This window comes from Seriola aureovittata, chromosome 3 (assembly GCF_021018895.1).
Source record: "Seriola aureovittata isolate HTS-2021-v1 ecotype China chromosome 3, ASM2101889v1, whole genome shotgun sequence".
In the NCBI taxonomy this organism is placed as follows: Eukaryota; Metazoa; Chordata; class Actinopteri; order Carangiformes; family Carangidae; genus Seriola; species Seriola aureovittata.
This window is the reverse complement of record NC_079366.1, coordinates 12979020-13000159: the sequence shown is the minus strand read 5'-3', so window position 1 is coordinate 13000159 and position 21140 is coordinate 12979020. Positions and strand designations below refer to the sequence as shown.

General features: G+C 39.6%; 2 protein-coding genes and 1 long non-coding RNA gene across 5 annotated transcripts in view; 1 reads left to right on the top strand and 2 right to left on the bottom strand.

Moving 5' to 3' along the window:
• The window catches only part of LOC130166168 (uncharacterized), a 19956-nt gene extending 9550 nt beyond the window's left edge, over nucleotides 1-10406 (bottom strand). The window contains exons 1-2 of the long non-coding RNA XR_008827119.1: nucleotides 9337-10406; nucleotides 8016-8114 (exon numbers count right to left, since the gene is read on the bottom strand). This is a non-coding gene — a long non-coding RNA (uncharacterized LOC130166168). The remainder of the gene's footprint in view (nucleotides 1-8015; nucleotides 8115-9336) is intronic.
• Nucleotides 1932-21140, top strand: LOC130166163 (centrosomal protein of 95 kDa-like). 2 transcript variants are annotated; one of them, XM_056371551.1, is made up of 21 exons: nucleotides 1932-2132; nucleotides 2766-2894; nucleotides 3500-3607; nucleotides 3871-3981; nucleotides 5164-5284; nucleotides 6650-6768; nucleotides 7268-7500; nucleotides 7817-7886; nucleotides 8053-8120; nucleotides 10512-10639; nucleotides 10777-10900; nucleotides 11054-11171; nucleotides 11531-11742; nucleotides 12133-12228; nucleotides 12837-12987; nucleotides 17216-17388; nucleotides 17504-17578; nucleotides 17773-17925; nucleotides 18072-18218; nucleotides 19347-19418; nucleotides 20127-21140. In XM_056371551.1, exons 1-21 carry the CDS (start codon nucleotides 2108-2110, stop codon nucleotides 20301-20303), a joined length of 2610 nt encoding a protein of 869 aa, XP_056227526.1. In that variant the 5' UTR covers nucleotides 1932-2107; the 3' UTR covers nucleotides 20304-21140. The 2 variants fall into 2 exon arrangements, with proteins under 2 accessions (XP_056227526.1, XP_056227525.1); XM_056371550.1 differs by having other exon boundaries at nucleotides 1933-2132; nucleotides 10443-10639.
• On the bottom strand, nucleotides 13039-17208 carry LOC130166166 (THAP domain-containing protein 8-like). 2 transcript variants are annotated; one of them, XM_056371556.1, is made up of 4 exons: nucleotides 15825-17208; nucleotides 14741-14795; nucleotides 13880-13919; nucleotides 13039-13711 (listed from the first exon to the last, which is right to left on the bottom strand). In XM_056371556.1, exons 1-4 carry the CDS (start codon nucleotides 16116-16118, stop codon nucleotides 13456-13458), a joined length of 645 nt encoding a protein of 214 aa, XP_056227531.1. In that variant the 5' UTR covers nucleotides 16119-17208; the 3' UTR covers nucleotides 13039-13455. The 2 variants fall into 2 exon arrangements, with proteins under 2 accessions (XP_056227531.1, XP_056227532.1); XM_056371557.1 differs by lacking the exon at nucleotides 15825-17208 and adding an exon at nucleotides 15026-15749.

Sequence of the window (21140 nt, the reverse complement as noted above, 5' to 3'; positions counted from 1 at the left end):
TGTGACCAAGACAGAAAATGTGTTGTATCTTGGTTTTCAAGGTTGCCAGGGGATTGCACAACTGTTACAAAGCGATTGATAGGTATTTAGTACAGTAGTTAGTTGCAAGGTTGTTGCTACAGTGTTCAAAGTTGCTAAGTCATAGGTTGTTGGTTGCTAAGATGTTACTAAATGGTTGACATGAGAATATTATTGAGTAATTTTATTTACTGTACGTGCTGACAGAGGTTTGCACTGAGGCTAGGCAGTTTACCCTATGGTACACTGATCACATTGTTGAACAACAGTAATAAAAGGAAATGTGTAAATAATAATAATTGTTATTGTTATTATTATTATTATTGTTATTATAGAGTGTTTTGTGTTCGATATCAGAAACTGTAATGAATAAATTGCATGTGTGTTTTGATCATCATCCGTTTTGTTGTTATGAGAAACAGCTAACACGGAGATGTATATCAGATATCTGTGATGGATCTGGAAAGTTCAATCCATAAATATATATCCTGTATGTAGAGTGACAGTGATGACATCTTACCCTCCACGTCTCAAATATTTATTCTTGGGAAGTTATTCACAACACCATTACACCTCTATTACACCGCTCACCTTGTGTATCTCTCAAGGTGGATTTAAAAAGTGTCTGGCAGGGTTTTCATTTCATGAGTCAGTAAGTGAGAGAGTGAGTACGAGGGACATAAGAAGTGAGAAAAATGAGCAGTCCAGCTCATCAAATGTCAACATATTATGAATTCTCCAAAACATAAAACAGGCATGAAATGCAACTATTGTTGCTATTTTGTTGCAATGCTGATGGGATAGATGTTGTTTTTCTTTTCTTTTACAATCACACTTGGCCATTAACAAACTGGGCAACTGACCCAAGACCATCAAGGCTTCAAAAGGCCCAGGTTCACTGAGTGGTAGTTAGTTTGTGGTCATTTGATTTATATCAGATTTGCTTGTGAATGCGCACAACTAAAGCACAATACAAATTGAAGTGACGCCTCTATGTTAGCTTATCTTACAACTGTCTTGTAGAAAGTCCCAGTGTTGAACTGTAATTTTTAATGTCTTTACTATTCAGTTTATACTGAATCATCATTTGTGTGTAATGTACAGTAATTACCACAGACTAACTGACCACAGAAAACCTGGGGCAGGGTATTATTCCAGGACATGGTCACTTTAGGAAAAGCAGGTGAAAAGGTGTAAATAATAAAATTAATTATGGATGAATTTCATTTTGAGTCCTGGTGTTGTTCATGCTGGCTCACTTTCACACAGTAATGACTCAGATACTTGAAAGCCACCATTAATGTTGATGTATGATTAACTGTGAAGTCTACATTTTCATTCTTTATTGTATTTGACTGCACATAAGAATAATAATTTAAAAGAAAACTAATTAAGGTGACAATGTCTGAGTGAAATACATTGTCTTCAAACTGAAATTTAAACTTAATTGTAAATGTAATTTTTTGTACATCTGTGTCTCCTTTACTCAAATGTGAGTCAGTACTTTATTTTACATTATAATATGCAGACAAGAATTTTTATTCTTACATAAAAAAATTTAAACAGATTTATAAAACTGGTTGTTTTAATACAGTACCAAAGGTAAAGGTATTTTTCCTTGACAGAGCTATAGCAGCTTATGTTAATACTGATTCTGGGAAAAATTAATCATATAGGAAAATGTATCCAAAACATGCATCAAAAACTCCTGTGACAAATGTGGTCAAAATTTGAACAATAACTGTTTCTCAAAGATCATATTTGATGGAAAGCTGTTGAAGGGGTTTTTGTGTAGTCGTGGTTGTAATGGGTCATGCTTTATTTAGCATTATTGCCTGCGTTATAGACAGTCACCAGCAGAGGGCGGTACGCGCCCACCTCGGGACACTTCCGGAAACAAAGAGCGATCTTAACGTCCAATCAAACAAGACTTCAATTTTAAATGAGAGCCGATAGTTCCTTCTCCCTCTTACTAAAAACCACAACATCAAAACAGACTCACCTCCTCACAAGTCTGAATTATTAGGACTCTTTTTTTAGTTAGTCGGTTGTTTTTGAGCTTCATCTGCCTCTCGTCGACAGCTGTTTCATGGGAACCCAGGAGGGAGAGAGAGGTAAGGCAGCCGAGACTGTGCGCTCCTGTCCGGAGAAAGCTAACGACACGTAACGCTAGCCAACGCTAGCTGCCAGATTATTGTTACTTTTCGGCTGCCACTGAGCCGGACAGCACCTGTACATACATATATTTTACAGATGATTTTGTTATAATCGTGAGAGTGCACGGCTAAACGTATTCTGGCATTGTACACGTTAGCAAACATACCGAGTTAGCAACGTTAGCTAGCTACCGTTGAGTTAATCCAACCGGTAAAGTTACAGTAAACACCGTTAGAGGTGACTTAAGGATAGAAGCTAACTTAAGATGAAACTTGGGTTGTTGTTTTGTCATGTCGAATTCAAAGGAACCGTTATTATTTATCATTAACTGGATGGATGTCCGCAGTAGTTAGTGTAGTGGTTAGTTGGTGTGTATGAGACAGGGAGAAATTACTCCCCGCTCTCAAACTTAAGTTTGCCGCGGACCCCGGCATACATGAATGAATTTAAGAATTCACCCCTAGAGGATGTGCTGAACCTTTGCTTGTGGATAAATAAGCAGTGAATGTCACCAAAGTGAGCTCTCTAGAAGTAAAATAATCCTCCTTCATACATGGTACAGTTCAGTTTTATTTTGTTCTTGTCTACAGATTGGGTAGATGTGGCAAATCATCTATTCAGCAAGTGTCACATCAACCTGAGGCTGAGGAAACTGACGGACTGTGATGCCAATGTTTTCATTGCTCTGTATGAGAACATCTTGGGGGAGAAAGTTCCAGGTAATAGCAAAGCTGCAGATCTACCAATACAGGAAAAGAATAATCGATCAAGCAATTAGTTGATCAATAGAAAGCAACTAAGCAAAACATTCCCTTGTTCCAGCAACACAATTGTGATGATTTGATGCACATCTTTGTTTAATGCATTAATAAATATCTCCAGCTTTTGAAGTGTTGCTTTTACAAAAGAAGCAGACATCATCTGATATTTACAGACCAAGCGATTAATCGATTAATGTTGCAAATAATCATCAAAGTAACTGATGAACTAATTATTACTTGTAACTCTAATATCTTCAAACTGTTCTTAAAATTATGACTGTAAAATTGTTAAAGGCATTAAAATTCTAATCAAAAGCAACAAGCACTGAAGGTTTTAGTTCAGGTGTGAGGTTTTAGTGTAGAACATAAGTGTGCTTAGTATGTCAGGAATTCTTTCTAAGACTATCACACATGCTATCACAAGACCGTTAAGGTTGCTGGATTCTTTCCTGCATTGTTAAGTACAGGAAAGAGCTCAGTGTGTGTATATTTCACTGTTTCTCTGGTCTCATGCATACATGCTTTGTGTTACTTACATTTGTGTACATTTATTTGTGTAATAGATTATATTGCAGGACCACGCAGTCAAGAGGATGACGTCCATAACGTTCAGTCTGTGATTGATTCACTGTCCCTGGATTACCTTCAGATCAGCCTCTCACACATTACTGGTATATACCTTTCATTTGTAACAACAACAGTGAGTCTAAATGTCTGTATTTAAAAGTTTAAATGTGCATATACAAGAGAAGATGAACTATTATTCACTAGTATATACCTACATAACTTTAATTTGTATCAACTTGAAGTGGTAGAAAATATCACCAAATCATTTTATTTTGCACTGCATGGCAGATTTCCCAATCCCTGTTTTTCTTTAACAATAAAATGATGAGAACAAAGTATAATAGTGAGGATGACTGTGTGTTCACAGGAGAAAATGTTGTCAGAGGGGACAAGGAGTCTATCAAGAACCTCCTGGAAATCTTTGATGGCCTCCTGGAATATCTCAACGAGGAGATAAGTGAGGAGTCACAGAATAGTGGTGGGCAGATTAATTTGTCACTTTTCCCTCCTCAATTTTCAGAACTGTTTTTACACACATGATGACTGCATTTCATGTAACAAATTAGTACACTGTCATTTTTAATCGTGTATTTTAAGGCTTTATAATCTATTTAAAACATAATTCTTTTAAAAGCTTTTAGTAACTTAAAAAGCTTGTGCCATGTTAATGTTAATTAAGTAACATCAATACAGTTGAAGCAAATTATCAGAACTGGCGTGAAATTTCAATCGTCTAAGCATGTTAATACTTTTCCATTAATGCACAGTTCTGGTCATTAAATGGCTTTTCAGAGCAGTGGCCAGAGGGCCATTTTCATTGCAGTCTTTAGCAGCCTGTGTCCTCAGTTTATCTGAAACTGCAACTTCTCCCTTTTCCTTACTAAGAACCAAGTCCTTGTTGAGGTGAGATTGCCTGTTTGTCCTCCAGCTTGGACTGGACATAATGTGACTTAAACCCAGTTTAAGACCAGCTGGTGCAGGACTTTATAGGGAACAGTCAGCCCTCTTGATTTAGTAGAACTGAGCATGCCTTTGTGTGACTTGCCCATCCCTCATACCACTGCCAAACAGCAATTAGTAGTTAATAACTGTGTCTGCACTTACAAATGATGTGTTTCTAAAAGGCCTAGCGAAACGTCCTGAATGTGGCATAACAAAATTGGTATCGACTTCAATCGAAGCTAACAGTGGCCTGTTTGTTGTAACGTGAATGTGGAATGTGTGAGTTGTTTTGGGCTGAAATGTTTATTAATTTGAGCTGTGGGGAGATTGTTACAGCATCTCTCACTTCAGTGTCAAATTTCACTTCTGCATTTAGTACTTACTTTGGTTAATAGTTGATGTATTCAGTTTACTTTTTGGCTAAAAAAAACAAAAACAAACATGATCTCAGTTTTCTGTCAGACTTTTGGCTGCGAGTCCTTGGAGACTTACGTTTTCTATTATTATTTTTTAAAAGAACAGGGAATTTTCACAGCAGTGCATATCAGTTTGGTGAATTAAAGGTCACATGAGTCGGTTCCTCTTTAAAATTCCATGGAGGCCATTACATGTTGTAATCACAAGTATTGCTTTCTCTTTGGTTCAGTTTTTCTTCATTAGCTCCTCTCCCTTTGGGTCATTGTATTTTTCATGTTTTTTTTTTTTTTCCCCCCTTCAGAGGAACTGAATAACGGTCTTAGTGAGGATGTGCTCGGTGAAACCAAGGAATCAGCAAGCAGCGATGTCACAAGGCACAAGGAGACTAAACTGGAGGGAGCTTCTTTGTCTTCTACTGGAGAGTAAGAGCTACTCCTACATGTGCTGCATATCCTTCACGAACATTACAAAATACAGAAGGATTTTATGAAACATTTATAGATTCTTGTGTTCACAAGATAAATTCAGCTGGTGATTAACTATTTAGGGGTTTTATGTTTTAATCATTGTGATATCTTGGGTGCTAACCTTTCATTACTGTGGTGATTTTGACCAAACCCCCAGAGATTAGAGGGTTAACCAGCGTCGCAATACTGATGACCTTTCTTCACTTTTCTCCTGATAAAATTAGAATTTTTGTAGGTGACACTAGTATTTTCTTTGTTTGTTCCGATATAGTGGTCGTCACAGCTCGTGCCAAGTATGCAGTTCCTCTGTTTATCCAGAACATACCAGTGTTGCTGCCCCTAGAAAAGTTAAAACCACAATTTTCTCTGCACTGAAGAATTTTCTTAAGAAAGACAGCCAGCAGGTGTTTCAGAGTGAAAGGTCATGGAAGAAGTTTCTTGTGAATGTGATGAATTCGGAACGCCTCTAGAGAATTTATCAAACGCCCAATTGGACTCAAGAATTAACCAATTACACTTTGGTGGTAAGAGGTCAAGGGTCATGATAACTGACTTTTGGCCATAACTCAAGAATTCATTCACTAATTATGACACAATTTAACATGATGAAATTTTATATCCAACTAGCCATAGGTCAACTTCATTGTGACATCATAATGTTCTGCAAGAACACTTCTGGCCATAATTCAAGGCTGTAACTCAGGGACAGACGGGGAGACTGACCATATTCCTTGCACCTTGACTGGTTGGCAGAGCCGTAAAACCACAAGGTGGTCATTTTAGTTTTCTTTTGTTAGTCGCTAGTTATGGCACTTTTCATTCACTTTTAACTATGAATGTCTTCCTGGAGAGACCGTCTGAAGATCTACACCATTTTCACAATATTTAAATAATATCTCAAACAAAGTAAAAGAATACCAACTGTTCTGTTTGTATTGAGCTTCACCATAAACCATAACACTACTGACAGTCAAGTTTGCCCCACATGACTGTGACCATTACATTCAGCTTTAGTGTGGCTCCGGGTCGTACGTCCTGTTGACACAACAGGTGGCCAGGCCAACATCTAAGCAGTAGAGTAAATATTAAGACATGAACGGGGAGCTGTTAAATTGGACATCCTTGCGGCTCATTGTGGTTGAATTTTTCTTTATTTGTTTGAGTGCAGATCAACAAACTCCTTGACTCATTTTAAGTCCATAATTTAATCAAAGTTGTGGTTTGATAAATTCAGATGAGGTTTATCAAATTACTGAGTGGCCACTTTAATATATATCTGTGTGGACTTGTGGTAAATCATATTATGTCCTTATCGTTCAGGTCCACTGCCCAGTCCAGTAAACATTCCCTCCATTCCTTGAACACTGAGGACATGGGATCAACCAGTGAGTTCATTGGGCTGGGAGTCTCCGCACGCACATTTACAGGCAAACAAGAAGGTAGGACACACAAACACAGAGCATTGTGCATTAGTATTTACCATAACAGTGTTTGTTTTTTGTGTTTTCCAGTTATGTTGTGGCCAAAGTGTCACAGTAAGATGTGTCAGGAATTCATGTTTCCTCAGCGGAACAAGAATACCCAAAATATTGTTGCTTTTTTGTTCTTTATGCCTTTGAGAGGACATTAGTTGTTTTAAGCACTGATTAATCTTGTTGGCCTAGTTGTTACATTATGCAGTAGTTATCCAACTTGTCACATGGGTTTGCACCAAACCACAAACCACTGAGACAATTTAGCGTCAACAATCAGTGTTTGGCGGAAAAGAAATAACCTACTCAGCATGCGCCAAAAGAATTACAGTCATGTGTTCTCTATCATCTCATGTTACCTTCAACAATCATTTATATTTTGATTCATTTGTTATTGATAAATTATTACACTGTTTAACTTGTAACTGTTTCAATTAATCTCATGATTAATTTATCCTGCTGCAAGGACTGGCTGTCCCTCCCCAAACCTCAGACGCAATCACCAGCTCTGGTCCTCTAGATGCCCAGGATGCTCCACTGACTGAACCTCTGCACTCAGCCGTGACTCTGCAGCCACCCAACCAGAGCAACACTCCCCACAGACCAGACACAGACCCACAAGCACCCATCCAGCCCCCCACAGCTGCTGGGCTCAGCAAGGGGCACGCAGAAAAAGAAGCCAACTCTGTCACTACAGAGGTAGCCTTATAATACAGTATGATGATGTTTAATTGTTTTATAGTCAACTTATCTGTTATTTGCATGAAATTTGAAAGGACATGCAAAAGTTCTGTGAGTAATGAGTTATGTTACTGCAGTGCTATCAAGGCAAGACTGTCTCTCTCTCTCTCTCTCTCTCTTAAACACACACTTACATTTTTTATTTTAGAGATTCCAGGACAATACACTGACAGGCACATGCTGACTCATTAAAATGGCTGAGACAAGGAATTACTTCAACAACAAAAATCCTGTATATAACCATTTTCCCTTTCTCAATATCCCTCTCACACAGATCCCTAAAACGGCAGCTGAGACCATTGTTAGCAACGGACTACAGTCTCCTGCCCTTTGCCAGTCTCCTGGTGAGTCAACAAGCATGTACTGTCATTGTAAATAAGAACTTATTATCATGTGGTTTAACTGGTCCTTTGATTTCCAACATGGTTGGACAGCACAACTTAAGTACTAGGTATGAGAGACCATAAACTGACCTTTACTTGTTGATGTCATGATTTGCTCAATTTCCAGCTGCGAGTGAGAAGTCTTTGTCCAGTCAACAAAGAGCCAGGACAGATGTGGAGGGGGAGACACTAGAGGTAAGAGAGCAACATGCCTTCACTTGTACCAGTTTTACAGCAACATTTAACCCCATGCAGACCAGTGGTGGCTGGTACTAAGACATTTTGGGGGTAGCAGAGTTATCATTTCAGTCTAGTTTTAGAACAGCATAAGTAGTTTTACTTGTAGTAGTTTGTGTTAAGAGATATTTACATTTGATTTAAAGAAGCCAAAAAGGGTAGGATGAAAGAATGAATGACATTAAATATGATCTACAAAACCATTGTTTACTAAAGATTATTTATTATGCGATTTTCTACACCTTCAAACCAATCAAAAAACAAGACACTAATGTTGCCCAAGCACTGGCCATAAGCACTGCAACAGCAGCATACAGAAAGTATGGACTCCCCTTCTACAGCAAACAAGCAGTTAACAGTGTGAAAGTGATTATTAAGTGTAAATGCACAAATTAAAGTAGTGTAAAGAGTGAAGTGTTGATAACATAGTCCAAGTGAATTCTTGCTGCAGTATTGCTTAATGATCAGAGCGAGTACATAGAAGCTGCCAATATTTAGGTTTAAAAACAGCATTTCAGTGTGGAGAGTGAGCAACAACAGTTATCACTAGCCAGAAGCACTACATGAACAAAACATCAAAAATCTCTGCTGCACATTGTTGTTGGCATCAATATGACGCAGCACAAGTTGGGACTTGACATCTGCCTGGATTGATTAAAAAATAAATAAATAAATCACAGCTTTGGGTTTATTTGAGGACGTGTTCCCTCACAACACACAGCATTCAGTCCAGTAGCTCGCTCTGCACAGTTTCTGATGTTGCCTTGGAAACAGTGGCGTTGTCAAGGTGTTGTTTCAACACTCCATCAAGGGAAGCAACAAAATCGACCAGCTCACTCTCTCCCTTTCATCATGGCCACGTAAGGCAAGTTCAAACGCTCCACAAAATTTCCATTGTCGATTATTCTGGACAGGATGTGCAGACTTTTGGCACCTCTTCGTTGTGCCTTCTAATGCCAGTTTTGTAGCCCTCATCTTACTGTTCAGTAATGTTAAGCCCGCCAAAAAAAAACTTCTAGCCTCAAACAATTGTCACGGCGGCTGCGGCTACTTTCAGGACCTTTGCACATTTCAGAAAGGTGTTTAAGGTCCTGAACCCCCGTCGATGTCCACTACGTTTCGGTGCCGACACTTTGAAAAGCAAACAGGGGAAGCAATAAAAGGAATTACTTACTCCGCATCCAGCAAGCCAGCTCCGTTTGTGATAACAAGAACGGGAGAAGCCCCGAGTGTAAGCCTGTCCTCAATCACCTGCCTGCTCCTTAATGTTTAAATTGGGGTGGCCCGGTCCATGCTTTTTTATCCTCTTATTTTCTTCCAGTGTACGCCGTGTAAAAGGATGTTTCTGTAAAGAAAGAATAGAAATGTCTTTCTCCGCAGGTCCACTTGAACTTTACATCTTCTGAAAGCTCCGGTCTAACGAGCAGGAGTGAGTCACAGCGTCAAATATGGAAGTCCGTAGAAAACCATCCAATCACATTAAAAGAAAAACTTAAAATCAATTCCAATTGGCTTCTGATAAAAGGAGTGTCAATTAGGCCAAATATAACGCAGCTGCAGGTCACCTGCTCTCCAAAAGTTTTAGCAGCTATAAACACACTCATTGGGCCAACTGGTGGAAGTATACATATTCATATAAAATTTAAATAAAGTTTAAAAACGGATTAAAATAATTAGATGGATACAGTGTGGAGTAGGATGAGTAAGAAAAATTTTGACTTAATAAACACTTTTGCTTAATTAATTTATGTTTAATATGATATAGTCTTTCTCATCTGCATAATTGGAAGGGGGCGGCGCCCCAGCGCCCCGTATTGACCAGCCGCCACTGAGATGTTAAGTGTTTGTGTTGTTTCAGCCCTTGTAAAGAATCCTCCTGAAGGTTAGGTTTGGATGTGTGATGGTTACACTGATTTCTCTGTTAAAAGAAAAGACATAGGATTATTTACTGATATATATGGTGAGATGCAGTACACAATCTGATGGAATTTCTGAAAAAGTCTCTCTACAATAATGTAATATCTTAACCTTACCCTGTCTTGAGATAATGTACATTATGATTTGGTGCAATACAAATGAAATTGAATTGAATTGATGTTTTTGGCACTAGTTTATCTATGTTTAAATAGATAAAGGGGGCTGGATTGATTTCAGTACACACGTCCCAAATTTTTGACAAAGTGCATTCTGTTGCTTTCCCTCTTTCTTGTTTAGATGTTTTAGTTTGCGTTACTTCATGGTTACCAAATTAATTCATTTCTGTTGTTTTTCTAATGTCAGCCAACTAATGGAGGTCCCAGGAGGGTTTTATTCCGCACCCAGCCAGATGTGCTCTTCCTCACTCTGCAGGATGAGATGGGGTCCATCACCCCTTCACCACCAGATACTGAAGAAGAAGAGCGAGATGAAGAGGACCCGAGTTATACACGAAGATTACAGGGCAGAAGAATAGATCACAGAGAAAGGACATACCTTAGGTAAGTGAGGTGAATCTACAGTAGGTAGCCACATAAGGGATGGAATATCCAAGAAATTATTTCGAGGGGACAATGTTGTAATGGTTGCTTTCTGATTTTCTAACAATCTCTGCTGTGTGCTGTCGTTGTCTGAGCAGTAACAGGTTAGAGGAGGATTTTGAGGAACCTCTGACTTACCGCAGACAAAGCAACAGGAAAGCAGAAGAGGAGCTGCACCAGATATCTGAAAAACTGTCACATCGACTTGAAGAACTTGATGAGGTGTGTGTGTGTGTGTGAGAGAGAGAGATCTGCACCTTGTCATGGACTTTACAACCATCAGAAGATTTACTGCATGTACTTAAGAGAGTTCTGTATTTGTATATTATCCCTTTAATGCTTGCAACTACGTGTGTTTTGGTGTAATTCCTGTAGATGCTTAAACGAGTTCTGGGAGAAAGTGGAGAGTCCTGTGAGGCCAGAGAAGAGGACAAGCAGTCCCACCACAGCGACAGTATCATGGAGTGTCGCAAGACTCCAAGACAAACCACAGGTACAAACACATTACAACGAAAGCATAGTGAGAATATTTTTATAAACAATAAATCAAACTTCAGCCTTTAAGTTTTGCACCTTAGCCCATTCACTAGAAACTACAAAAGCGCACCACAAGTTTTAATATGCATTTTTAATCCATCATGTAGCCACTGATGTCTGTTAATTTCACACGTGCATGAAAATGAGTTTGCAAGGATTTAAAGTTGATTAGGTAAAATATAAAAAACCGTGGCATGGTCCTTTTTGAGATCTGTTCCTGATTTTTATGAAATTCCTTTTCATAAAATACATTAACTTAACCATTTTAAATCTCACGCAATTTAATTAAATGTATTGAACTGTAACACTTATTAGTTTCAGGAACACCTGAAGCTGAATCCATGCACCGCACTCGCTCCTTGTCACCTTCCCCTCCACGGGCCCGCCGCTCCCTGCAGGGACAGTTAGAAAACGCAGTGGCAGAGGCCCTGAGCCTGGATGATAGGAGACAGACAAACCTCACAGTTTCTGATCATTCAAGGCGAGGAGAGCTACGTCACACACTGTCTCACAGAAAACATAGCAAGGTAAAACATAACAGAAAACACAGTCCTTTTTCTTCTTTAATGCATGTAAAAGTTAATGTAGTTAAAAATATGCACAAAAAATTTTCACTACCTAAAATGTCTTTGACTTAAAGTTGAAGTTAGTCATTTCTGACCTAAATATAATCTGAAAATTGTTATTGGTATTGATGCTGAGCAGTATCAAGTGTAAGCAGCAATATTTGTGTTTTCACCTATTAATGAGTCTTCTTGCAATTTTTTAACAAAAAAGTTACATGAAATTTTGTATTTGCCTGATTGTTCTCAGTAATGTCTGTTCTGACCTCAGCCTAATAAATAATGTTCATATTAAGTGAATTTGCTGCTGCTGCTGTTCCTGTTCCATCCATTAAATTACTCTCTCTTTTTCAGTATCTGGAGAATAATGCCTATGAGGAGGAGTTGAAAAGATATGAAGACAAACAACGGGCAGATCTAGACAAGGCGCGTCTCAACGCCCAGGAAGCCGTAAGTTATTAGTAAGAAGTCTCATATAGTACGAGTACAGTAAGGACTCCTCTTTCACCCCTCCCCCTCCCCCTGTTAACGTCACTGAAGCAGAGCTTTGTAACAATAACCTTCTGTGCCCTGTAGAGTAGGCTGCAAAAATAGAATCGCTCTGGGTTATCACATTTGTTCAGATAAAATCCAAAATTTAATGTACTTACAGTTAGTTATAACAGTAAATACGATACACATTTAAACAAAACAAAAAAATCAAGGTTAGGAATGCATTTCCTAAATAATCAACTTTAACTGTAAAGAGATAAATTACACATCATCTGTTAGTATGTGTCTATAAAGTGTATTATGGAAGCTGAAAGTGAACATTTATTTCATCTGTAAACACCATCTTAACCCCAAGACTTCTCCTAGTATAAAATGGCAAATATCAACCACTGCTTTGATATTAAACAAGTAACAATCCAAGGATAAGAACCTGACCTACAAAGGCTTCAGCTTGGAGGAAGGTTAGAGGAGGGGAAATGGAAAATATTTAAGTGTGTTGATGAGTGATTGTGACTGTTGGGAAAATTTGTACCAGTTTACTGAACCATGTGTGTGTGCGTGTGTAGGAGCGAGAGTACAGAGAGGCCATACTAAAGGATGTTTCACAAGGCCCCAGAGCGTCCCCAGCCAGGACAAAGGCCCAGCACAAGTCACAACGTAACACACAAACCACACCAGCACGGAGACGGCAGGAGGCTCCCAGGAAAACTCCATCAAGTAAGTTAAGATATTTATATTTAACGCATGAGCGCCTTTAGTACAGGTCCATTTCCATCAGTCATGTCTTGCATTCACTCATGCTTGGACTATTATTTTTCTAAATACTATAATTGTGTTTAGTATTCAAAATGGTTGTTTCCACAGCACAATGGTACCTTACCAGTGCAGTGTTTCTCACTACCAGCGTGCGAAACCATGTTTGTCTCCTCTTGTGTTCCTTGAATGTTTTTACTTTGGGCTGAAGCTACAACTATACAGCAAATTTACAGAATTGTTTGCTGCCACCAAACATCTCCTTCTACATAATGATGATCCACCTCAAGGCACATCTGAAGCTAAGTTGATGCCCAGATCCAGATTCATATTAGTCAGTTACTGTCCATCTAAAACAGAGTTGAGAATGTTCCTCAGGTCTTCAGTGGTTTGTGGGATTCAGACTCTCTAATTAAACTGTGATGACTTAGCCTAGGCATTTACGGATACCTTGTCCTTTGCCTGAAGTTTCTTCTTGGGCGGCGTGTGCGCCTTATGAATGTTCATATTTTTAGCTTCGGGCTGACTGGCCCACTTGCGCTGATAATCACAGAAGTAGCAGCTCTGGTAGACTATGAAGTAAGGGCCGCGAGTGTGTTTGCTACAGCGGCACTTTTTGTTGCACATTGGACAGCTCTTCATCAGCTGCAGGATAGCCTCCTCATCAACTATGTGCTGTGGAATTGGTCTGTAATGGGTCAGAAAAGACAGCTGAGAGATGATAACAACACAATGACTGTATGGAGTGTGGCGAGAGGTGGAAACATACACAAGCTGAACTCTATCGCAGAACTGTCTCCTTTGTGGTTTACTTAAAACATTAAGGAAACATGATCAAAGTTACTTGCTGACTTACTTCTCCATGGTTGCAGGGCACATCTCAGGTACTTGAATGCCTGTGAATTAATATCAGTATGGTCAGTCAAAAGGATTTTTTACTACTTAAACATTCAAAGAAAGTATTAATTTAAGAGTCATTTCCAAAACAAAGTTAAAGCAAAAAACACAACTTATAGGGTGGACTGTATTGGACAACTTGATTAAGTCAAACGCCGAAAAACTTTTACTACAACATCAGCTGGAAAAACTGTTGTCGTCAGGCTGAGGAACTTCAGAAACTTATAAAAATATTAGGTATTTTAAGTAGGTTCCATGAGGACTGTACAGAAAGAGGATGGTATTGTATATGTTCCAACAAAAAACAAAACTTGGGACTTTGATCAGTTCCCACTGATAATAATAATAAGTTCACAACATATAAGCAGCGGGAGAGTTGTATTATTTGATTTATCCTCTATGAGATGGATGATTGACAGACATCAAAAACACTTCCTGTGTGGATTGCCCAAAGTAGATCTTAATAAAGATATGACGATGAAAAGTCTTTACTCAAACCGAGGGCTGATAATTAAACATTTGTGCACATTAAATAATAATTTCTAAACATGACACTGTGCTAACGTTCACAGTTTGCCATAACAGGCAGACCTTGCCTTTATCAGCTGTTTGCATATAAATTCCTTTGTCTTCTTCACATAGCAACATAATTTGATTTTTTTGACAGTCTGCACTGTACATTAATAACGTCCCCCTATAAACACCACAGCAGTCATCTTCCTTACGCATGACCATAACTGTCATTGATAACTCCCATAGTGTCATTAATGAATGCCACATGCACCTGTAAACCACAAAAGATAGATGGGACCAGACTCACCTGTGCTTCTGAACCGGCCTGGTGGTCTGTCCATTGCTGCCCAGTTGTCCTGCAGCTGTAAAATACCACAGAAAACAGGCACTCCCTGTTTCTTTTTTTAATCTTCAGGAAACATTAACAGTCAACAGCCATCTAGCTTATCTAGCAGCTAACATTAGCTAGCCTGTGCTTCTGGTCAGTCTGTCTACTGGTGTGAGTCAGTGCGGTTCGTGCTGTGAGTTAATGTGCTCATTTGAGTAGTGATAAATCCCTTAAACAGAACAACCTCATTACAGAGACACTGACCTGAGGTGGCTCTGGTTCTGCATTTGCACAGGCTGGAAGCCCATCTTCTCTCATACCAACTGGTTCATAATACGCCATTTTTGCATGCAAATAACACAAGCTAATAGTGAAACTGAATCTTAGGCAAAGAGGAGACTTTTCTGTACTTGTGTCTGCAGTGGTCCGGGCCAGCCCACTAGACCCCCAGAGACGCTGAGCGTCCGATGGGCGGGACAAAGCCCAGGATTTATCCAATCACCGTCTAGTTTCGCTGCAGTGGAACAACCCACTCTGTGGCGCCGTGGGGATGAATGAGAAGGAAGTCGTGTCGGTCACCTGTGTTAAATAGCTGATTCTGAACAAAAGATGAACGTGTTCTAGCACATATTTAGTCAGTGAAATGTACACACAACAGTACATATTTGACCACTTATTTTGTTGACATTTTAGGGGAAGCTGAGCTTCCCTTGCAGTCTTAGAGCAATCGCCACTGACTGCAGATGTGCACCGGTAAAGAAACGACGACTCCCTTCTGGTTCCACCTTATTGCCACAAGCTTTCCACGAGCAGGATGAAAAACATGGGAAAAATAGGACCCAAGATTATCAGACTTATCATTAAAATCACTCGCTAATACCCTGATTATCCTCCAATCCCTGCAATACACGCATGGAGAAACAGTCAAATAGACCACAAGTACAGACAGGTAAAAGTTAGATACAGGAATTTAGGACGATGAAGTCATGCTTAGAACAGCAGTTTAGCTAATAGTTACTATACAGTAGCTATTTATGGAGCTCCCCGGTGTCAAAAGCCTTACCTCTGCTTCCGCATCGGGCTTCACTACTCTGGGAACAGCTGTGGGTTTCAGGAAGAACTGTTTGGGTGGTTCTGGTCCGACGCGCTGTACATAGTCCTCCCTCTCGAAATGTTCACTACATACTCGATAGTCCGCCTCACGTAGTTGCTTTACACTTGTGTCGGGGTTTATTTGAAGAGCAGCTAGCCACAACTTGAGCCTCTGTTTGTCGTTGAGTGGAAGCCGGTGAAAACTGCACGGCGTGTATCTTTTCATTTTGTTATTGCAATTAGGAAACTTGCATGCGCGAACCATTTTCTCGCGTTTGATGCTCCAGAGGAAGCAGACGGGCTAAAGCGAACCACATCACCACCAACAAGCCGGTGTGCGCGCATGAACACGGTAGGCGGTTCGGGGTCGCTCAAATAAACGAAAGGAGAATTGGGACATCCACCATGTATCTAATTTGGTATATTCATTGGTATACAAACTTTTTGGTAGTTATCAGATTGCAGTAAAAATGAATGTGGACTACTGAAAATGAAAAAGAAAAAACAAAATTCAAAGTACATTTAAAATAGTCCTGTCAAATAAATGGAGTGCAGGTGTAACTGACAAAAAAATGTCAAACATTGAAATCACTCACAGTTTTCCCCAGTTAGAAGAGATTTGACCACATCATCCTTGAAGGATATTTGACATAAAGACACACAAGCAACATGATTTTTTTTTTGTTGTTGTTGTTGTTGTTGTTGCATGTTAAATTTAGGTATTAATGCATCTTGCTATGATCCGTGTGCACTGAATGGTTATATACAAGTTATGTGCTTAGAGTGTAATGTAACTATAAACCAGAAGTGAAGTACATCCTTCCCTGTGCACTCATGTCTCACAGCATGCATCCACAAAAGTATGATTGAAAATCTGAAACTTATATTTTTCATCCATAGCTTTTTTTAGAGAACAATTTCATTTAAATTTTCTTGTTTCTATCTATAGCATTGGTTGTATTAAGCTACTCAAACCGAGCCCCACCAACCAACCAATACCTAAGGATGAGGCACTCTATGCAGGATTGTATGACAATATAAATATAAAGAAGTCCCACTATTTCAACTCATTGTGACAAACATGGAACAGAAAAATAAGAATTTATTGCCAAGTAGGTTTTCACATACGAGGAATTTGTTTTGGTGCATGACAATAAACATAGTAAGAAGAAAAAATATGTACTGTGGATCAGATAGCTTAAATATAAACAGAGAATATTTAAAACATAATATTTACAAAAATATTATAAAAAATATAAATATAATAAAAATATGCAATGTGCAAAATGAGAAATGATGTGATATCAGTGTAGTGTGATCATACTGGTAATATTCTGTTTTGTGTCCAATCTATGTTTGCAGTGAAGGTGAAGGAGAATGAACTCCTCCCTGTGCTCCTGGAGGAGTTGCCCCACCTTCACATCTCTCCTCACGCTCTGGGCAGGATGTGGGAGCAGCAGATGCAGCAGGTGGACAGACTGCACACCCTGTCATCCCCTCATAGCCACCAGCGACGCAGCAAACTCTCCAGCCAGGTAGGCTGGTGGCTATTACAGGTCACACCAAAATTGAACGTAGCCGGTCTCAGCCCTGTAACATATGGGCTGATTTGAAAGATGGATGAATGTGTAAATGTCGTTTCTCTTCCAGGTGGAGGAAGCCCAGAGGAAACATGACCTGCTGGTGGAGATCATCCGCAAAGAACAGGACCACAACAGGCGTCTGGTGAGTATCAGCACATAAACACACACTCAAACAATAAACTTCACATTTGGTAATGTTATCAACAACAGTTACGATGGATGTTTAGAGTGTGATTGCATTTTCTTAAAGGAGTAAACAACTCTAGCCTGCTCTGGACGTACAGTATTCGTCATACCATGCAGGCCAGTTACAGGCTAAAATGTCTTATCTTCCAGAGGGATTTCAAAGAGCGTATCCAGCAGCAGAAGTCAACACAGAACAGACTGAAGGAACAGAGGCAGCAGATAGCCCGAGCCAAGAAGTACCACAACGACTACCATGTCCAACACCGTGCCCGTCTGATGAGGGCACGCACCAAGGAGGAGAGGGTGGGTAGTGAGGACTAGTTTTATCATTGGTTAATATTTTGAATGAACTGTTGTGGATGTTTGACCACGTGATTATCTGGCCTTAGTGTTTTGGGTGATATGATAAACTATAATAAGTCTGGTTGTGTATTTATGTGTCTATATAGATGTTTCGGCAGCTGTTTGAGGAGGGTTTGGAGCTACAAAAAGTCCGGATGAGAGAACAGAAAGCCTTTGCCAGGGAGCAGCGACTGGAGCATCAGAGACGACACCAGGACCAGATCAAGTCTTTGGAGAACTACTACAAAGACCAGGTAGGACATACACATACACACGGTGACCCATGCGGGAATCAGGAAGTTTTACACACCTTTCGTATTGTTTTCACCATTGACTTCACAGTCAAGTCTTTACCCTTTTTTAAATTTACAAGATCATGAGTAAATTAAGCCTCAAAATGTATTAACTCAGAAGATTTGGAAGACATCAACTCATACACAAACAAATAAATAAAGTGGCAAATTATGAAGGTAGTCAGGAAAAAATGTTTTGTTTGTGCACAAGCAGCTGCTACACTCATAAATCAAGGACCTGGTGTACAAAGCTTTGTGTCAAATTCATACTGAAGTGTAAGGTAGACACAAAGCTGGAAAGCTGTGTAAGCACCAAAGAATTTAGATGTATGAAACTGTGCACACAAGATTCCACACACATTTCCTTTCTACAACCCACGACCATCACACTGGGTGTGGGTTAATCCAGGACACTTTGCCTCAATATCAGTCAGTCGCCATTGTGCATCACATGTTATTTGCACTTTGATAGAGAAAAAATGTTTTTCTGTTAACATAGGCAAATTCATCCTTTGATGGTGCCTTCATAACATGTGGGGAGTCGATTGCTCTGATTGCATCAGGGAAATTGGCTCTCACTGCAAATTGCACTTTAATGTTAGACAGAAGCACATGGTATGGGAACTTTATAAACTTGGCTGACATATGGATGGTCCCGTCCCATACAGCTGGCATGGCGCAGCTCAAGGATGACTGACATAGTCCTGACTGGTCTGCCAGTCTGAAATGCCCGTTGCCAGGAAACTCAGTGGTCAGCGCTTGTAAAGGAACAGGCAACGCATGACTCGTCACCATGTCCTCCTCCAAAACCAGACCCAACTCAGCACACACAGTTCCAAGAGGATTGCTCTAGGAAGTCTGAAACAGCTAATGAGCCACTTATCATCATGGGCCAAAAAAATCAGCATGGTCTCTATACACTCGTTCCCTTCTCATTCTGCCTTTCGCTGTGTCCCCTAATAAGGTCATTGTATTTCACTGATACATCTGACCATGAGCGTGAAACATGGCATATGCAATATTCTAGTATGCACGCAACATTTGTAGATGAGTCTTCAGGTGAGCTATAATCTGCTTTCTCTTCTTCAGTTTTCACTACTGGCCGAAAAACTTGCACAAGAGCGGCAGGATATCCAGGTTCGCAAAAAGGCTCAAGAAAAGGTAAAACCTTGGGAAAATATTTTTAGAGGTGCTTAACAAGTTGTTAAATTGTAAGAAAATGTTACTTTTACTAAGCCTTCATACAATGGTGTTCTTGCTATAGTAGGCATGCCTTTTATACAAATCATGCTTCTTATTCAGTGTCTTCAGGCAGAACTGGCCTTCTGCTCAAAAATATGAGAATTGGTTAAAATATTTGAATTTGCTTGGACAGATGTGACTGTCTGATCACATAAAGAATGCTTTTTGTCAAGGGGCGGCAACTAACAATTTTATTATCAACTCATCTTATTTTTTTGTTTAATTGTTGGGATTACTGTCAGAAAAATGCCCATCATGATTTCTTAAAGCCCGTGGTGACATCTTCAATTTTGAGACTGGTGTCTCTTACCGTTTGACGTGAAGCTCAATAGCAGGTGTTCACCATTTTTTCTGGACTCATATGGGCTTGTCTATTTGCTGATGGGTCTGTAAGTTGTTTTTTTTTTTTGTTTGTTTGTTTGTTTTTTTTTAATCTTCAGTTTAGGAAATACTGACATAGGTTCTGTTTGTGTCAGATAGGTTTTTACAAATAGGACAGACTGTACATCAGGCCATAAATTATTAGCAGTAATGTCCAGATCCCTCACTTTTCCCTTGTAAAATAAAATTTGAATGGGCACAACTAAACAGAGAGACACTGTATTCATCAGCCCCACTTGTTTGCAGGCCCTGCTGAAGATGAAGCGAGAGCTGCGTTCCAGGATGGAGCGCGAGATTGGCGAACTGCAGAAAATCATCATCCAAAACGATGAGGACGACTACTTCCAGGATCTGGAGGTTCAGAGGCTGCGTAATCGAGTCCAGATGGCATCTTTCCAGTACAACACTAGTTATCTGCATTGACCTGAGGAGCAGGGCTATCTAAAGAGCCGCTAAATGAAGGCTGGATTTCTATTATACTTGCTGCAGGAGAGTCTGTTTCTGCCATTCACAACTAAGGGTACGACTGACGGCTGAACAGTACTGTCTCCTCAGGCATCTTCCTTCATAGATTTGCACAGGAGGAGGAAATTCACATTGTAAGAACTTAACACAAGTCCTGATTTTTGATTAATGATGAACTGAACACACTCCAATAAAATGTAGCTATTAGCTAATTTAGCTAACGCTTCCTCTCACCTCAGCTGCTATACCTGAACTTAAAGACACCTTGGACCAAGTCCCCTTCTTCCATGGTTTTAGTACTTGGTAACTAAGAATGTTTTAAAGTGGCTCCCTCACTGTACAGTCTTTGTGTGCCGTTACTGTAGCGGAAAAGAGTAGAAATGTTCTTCCTCTTGCCAAATTGGGACCACCAGTGCAAAAAGTTAAGTATGAATGTCACACACTGACAAGATTTTTAACTTCCTGTTATATGCGATGTCTTCCTTTTAATGTTTTAACCATGCCAGCAGATTATTTATTTTTTAACTTTAATGTCATTTGATTTTTAATGAACCTGGTGTGTGCTTTCTGTCACCGGGGGCGATGATAATCAGTCTTTCATGACTTCTCCTTTTCTTCAGTTCCATTGCGATTGTTCTTTACTCACAGCCAAAACTTACACGTGGTAGTTTTGGATCAAAACACCAAGGGCTGCAATGTTACAACACTGTCTACTCATTATTGTGTGACGTATCTAATTAGCACACGAATGCCCTGTCATCACCCATTAAATATGTGGGCTCCCTCATCTTCTCA